The sequence below is a fragment of the Apostichopus japonicus genome, chromosome 9, assembly GCF_037975245.1.
Source record: "Apostichopus japonicus isolate 1M-3 chromosome 9, ASM3797524v1, whole genome shotgun sequence".
Taxonomy (NCBI): Eukaryota; Metazoa; Echinodermata; class Holothuroidea; order Aspidochirotida; family Stichopodidae; genus Apostichopus; species Apostichopus japonicus.
Genome location: NC_092569.1, coordinates 13658137 through 13663057, shown reverse-complemented (window position 1 = coordinate 13663057; position 4921 = coordinate 13658137). Strand labels below are relative to the sequence as shown.

The following is a 4921-nucleotide window of genomic DNA, read 5'->3' as shown; positions in this document are numbered from 1 at the left end:
TCGGAACCGATAAAGTGGGTTCCACGGATAAAATCGATAGATAGGTCGAAAAGAAACTCCATGCCAAATTTGGTACTTTTGTCCGGCCGGTAACGTTAAAGTTGCTAAGCCACCTCACTACGGGGCTTACCTAGAGTCGTGCCTTGTGGTTCAGTAGTGACTGCAGTAGTTGGTTCCTCTGATTCTTGCACTGTCTTACCTAAACAAGGATAGGAAGGATGTTTATGAACAATTGAATATTGCATCATTAATGTGATAATTTCTATTAACACATGATGTGAGTTGTGCGCTTGATATACTACGGGGCTTACCTAGAGTCGTGCCTTGTGGCTCAGTAGTGACTGCATTAGTTGTCTTATCTAAAAAAAAAGGGATATAATGTTTATGAAAAACTTGCATCATTAATGTGATTTCTTCTATTAACACATAATGTGAGTTGTGCGCTTGATGTACCACGGGGCTTACCTACTGTCGTGCCTTGTGATTCAGAAGTGACTTCAGTAGTTGGTTCCTTTGATTCTTGCACTGTCTTACCTAAACAAGGATAGGAAGGATGTTTATGAACAAGTGAATAATGCATTATTAATGTGATTTCTTCTATTACACATACTGTGAGTTGTGCGCTTGATATGCTACGGGACTTACCTAGAGTCGTGCCTTGTGGTTCAGTAGTGACTGTAGTAGTTGGTTCCTTTGATTCTTGCACTGTCTTACCTAAACAAGGATAGGAAGGATGTTTATGAACAATTGAATAATGCATCATTAATGTGATTTCTTCTATTAACACATAATGTAAGTTGTGCGCTTGATATACCTCGGGGCTTACCTAGAGTCGTGCCTTGTGGCTCAGCAGTGACTACAATAGTTGGATCCTCAGATTCTTGCACTGTCTTACCTAAAAAGGATAGGAAGGATGTTTATGAAAAACTTAATAATGCATAATTAATGTGATTTCTTTTTTTATCACATGATTCTTTATATATAGGCGTGTTTCATTCACAGTTGATCAACTAATGTATCGGTTACCAACATATTATTTCATTTTTCCATCAGATAATACATGCTGACTGATGATTAACAAATTTAAGCAAAACACAATAATGAGGCATTACTTTAAATATTTGAATGAAACTTTTCATAAGCCGGTTAATCGAGTCGATTTCGTAAGAGTCAATTAATAAGAGATAGTATTGACTGACATTTATGATAATGGTCATAGAATCTCATTTGTTAAAACGAGTTATTTGTATAAAATGAGTTAAATGTTAACCAAACATATACGTGAAAAAACATGAAACCATTTTTGCTTGTTTATGGTATATTCCTGTCATGAAATATAATTCAACCCACACCCCTTCTCCAAATAATCACAGAAGCGGAAAATACTACATTCTAACACATATATAAATCAGAGCATTCAACGACTTCCTGTTATTAAGAGCTAACATGTATGTAGGAAAACCATGGAGGTGATATTTGACAATTATAATACATGTTTACACCTACCAGCTGGTGTCTGGGTACTCATATTTACAGCTTGTGTCGAAAGAAATTCTGTAAATATTGTAGGAGGGATCAACGTAGTTTCAGAAGATTCTCCTGTTCCTACGCCAAATGAGAAATCCAGTTGTTATTGTTATATACTCATTATTTATACCAAGTTGTGGTTGTGTGCAATCCAAAAAACAATAATAATTACCCAACATTCGAATATAAATTACATATTAACAAAATAAAAGATATTGCTTTCAATTTCAAAAATTATGCTAGGATTTTATTAAACATGTTGTCGAAACGAGACAAATTCTTAAAGCAATGCCACTCTTGGCCATCGAAGAGTGCATGAATGCATGGTTACAACAGATAAACTCCTAATATGCTAAAGTACGTATACCCACTTGGTAGTGTATTAGTGCTACCAACAGTTTCTGTAGATGGTATATGTATGCATGCATGGTTATAACAGATAAACTCCTAATATGCACAAGTACGTATACCCACTTGGTAGTGTATTAGTGCTACCAACAGCTGCTGTGCATGGTGAATATATGCATGCATGGTTATAACAGATAAACTCCCTGATATGCAAAAGTACGTATACCCACTTGTTGGATTATTATTGCTACCAACAGCTTCTATGATGATAAATGTATGCATGATTACAACAGATAACCTCCTAATATGCACAAGTACGTATACCTACTTGATGGATTATTAGTGCTACCAACAGCTTCTATGGATGGTTTATCCCCTGATTTCTGTGCAGTAGAAGAGGTCAGGATATCCTGAGTAGTTCTTGGAATTCCTTTGCCAGGAGAATATGTTGAAGAAAATATATGATCAAAGGTTGTTTTCATTTGGTTTGTAACTTATTTGATCGTATAGTCAAGTAGAGTGTTACATCACCATATCTTTCTACATGGAGCTTTTTATAAATAGCTTTTTAAGAATTATTTGGGTCGATCAGAAATGAGCTTTCTTTGGATAAACCTGCAAATTTGTACTTTTTTCCCTTATTATTTGAAATTTTTGCTTAAATTTTGTTTATTGGAGTACACCACACTGCCATCCTCAATACCTTTGTTATAATTAACTTAAAAATAGAATTAAGAAAAGAAGTTTATGACGCGCACCCCGATGTAAGAAATTTTGTAAAATATTTTCGGTAAGTATTTGATGGATTGATTCGACTTCAAAGGCATTTCATTAGGTATATCTGCTTTACTTATGGGTCGGTGTCCTGTTGGATAGAATATTATATAGAACCTATTGTGATTGCTCAAGATATATGCGCATTGCTTTTATACATAAAATGCCGATATTCATCGAAATCCTGGAAGACAAATAATGCGTTGCATCTTAACTTTATTAAGTTGATCTGGTATTTTGGGAATGCTTTCTAAAATCATTCCACTCAACTCGTCTCTAATGTTTAGGGTGTCAAGCTTACCGATTAGGAAAAAGCCATATTCAACATGAACTAATAACATAATTCAATCAATGTAAATATCTACTTGCTGCTTTTACTTGACAAATAAAGTCAATAAAATATTATATAAGTACAGTTTCAACTCTGCCATTGCTCCCAGTCATCATAAAACAATTTAATATTTATACTCAGATAAACACCCTCACCTGTGAATGATTTTGGTGTTGCGGTAGTCTTAACACCCCCAAATTTGATGACATCACAATCTCCTTTGTCTCTGGTCCACTTTGTAGCGCCAGTCTCGTCAATTGTTGTTGTATAATAGCAAACCTTTCCTCCTTAGATGGAAAAATTATGACTTCATTTAAATTCTGACACAGTGTCTATACTTCATCAACGATAGTTTTATTTCTTTGTTACCTATATCTGTTTTCTCGATATATATTGTCCTGACAAAGTATGCTAGTTGATTATGAAACTTGTTGCTATTTGCATAATTTATGGTGTATTTTTGACTTTATTATATATTTCCATGAGTAACATTCAGTAAATTTATTAAAGCGATATGTTTAGCTTTTCGTGTATAAATGTCAGTGAAAAAGATTTTTTTTCTTTTACATCAAGAAAACACAGATTTGTTTTAATCAAAGCTTTTTTGAAGAAATTTATTAAAATAATCTGTATTTTATAAACACAAGTAAATTTCATAAATTTCACAGATCTTAGTATGTTCATATCGCTGTTCAGAACTAAACTTGATGCTTTCACACGAACAAAAACGGTATAGCTTGGTTATAATTAATAACCTACTGCCAAAAATTAGCGCACCTAGTCACGTTTAGCATATAAGGCACATACTGCGAATACAACACAGGTAACGTATTATATCACATGTTGCTAAAACTTTCGATAGAAATATATTTGTGTCTCGAAAGAAACACATTGAAAGGCTTAGCAGATATGATGATGTTTGATAAGTTATGTCTATGTTTAATGCTTCATTCATGCTGTTTGTGCTTAAAATTGATAATCTTCAGAGCGTCGTTGCCTGAGGTGAACATTTGACGTCAATAACAAACCCCAAAAAGGTTTGAAAAATTGTGACAATTTTCTGAAATTCATGTGGACATAGTGTAGCGTGATTTATTTAACAATTTAACTAACTATGGTCATAATACAGCGACTAAACAACGACAGAAATGTTACATTTACTCCTTCATTGAAGTTAATTTCTTTAGCATTTAAAATTGAAACCTTCATTTTGTTGCAGCATTACTCAAAAACACAAATATTATATATTGAAATTACGTCAATAACAACATGTCATACCATGATAGGATAACTTAATTTTGATTTCCAGTGAACCTATAATAACTTGTAAATGACACATATTTATATTAAGTTTCAAGATAAGGGAAGTCTATTCGTCCACTACATCATTATAGGTATTGCAATCATACTTTATGTACATATGTTATGACAAATTTTTTCACAAAAAAAAATAATGTAACGCATCATCCCGAATTAATCTTTGAAACAACCTGTTTTGTTGAGAAAGGATGTTGAAACGTTAAGAGATGTAGCTTACCCTCGGTCCATTCGAGCAGTAAATAAATTCCGCAAACCATGGCGGCAATTATTGTGAATGGCTTCATGATTCCTTCCGAGACGCCTCAAATCTACGAAGTATATTGATGGAAAACAGACGATGCGAGCTAAGAATCACATCAACACAGCTGTTCTGATTGTCAAGTGTGAATGTACATTTATGCATACGTGTAACTCTTTAAATATCTATTTAATTCACCATAGCAACCCCAGAAACATTAGGTTGCGTTTCAAATATGACCGCCACAGCGATGAATAAACATATTGTTTTATAGTAACGATGGATATATATAAAAACATCGAGTGATACAAATACGCTAATCTTTATTAAAATAAAACACTTACTTATAAATGTTACAAATATAATATCTAATTTTTATCTTG

General features: G+C 33.3%; 1 protein-coding gene across 1 annotated transcript; it reads right to left on the bottom strand.

The window, feature by feature from the left end:
• Positions 1 to 737: 737 nt before the first annotated feature.
• On the bottom strand, positions 738 to 4670 carry LOC139973881 (uncharacterized). Its single transcript, XM_071980767.1, has 5 exons — positions 4518 to 4670; positions 3136 to 3267; positions 2204 to 2305; positions 1507 to 1605; positions 738 to 895 (listed from the first exon to the last, which is right to left on the bottom strand). The coding sequence occupies exons 1-5, from the start codon at positions 4582 to 4584 to the stop codon at positions 738 to 740; spliced, it is 558 nt and encodes a 185-aa protein (XP_071836868.1). The 5' UTR covers positions 4585 to 4670.
• Positions 4671 to 4921: the final 251 nt, after the last annotated feature.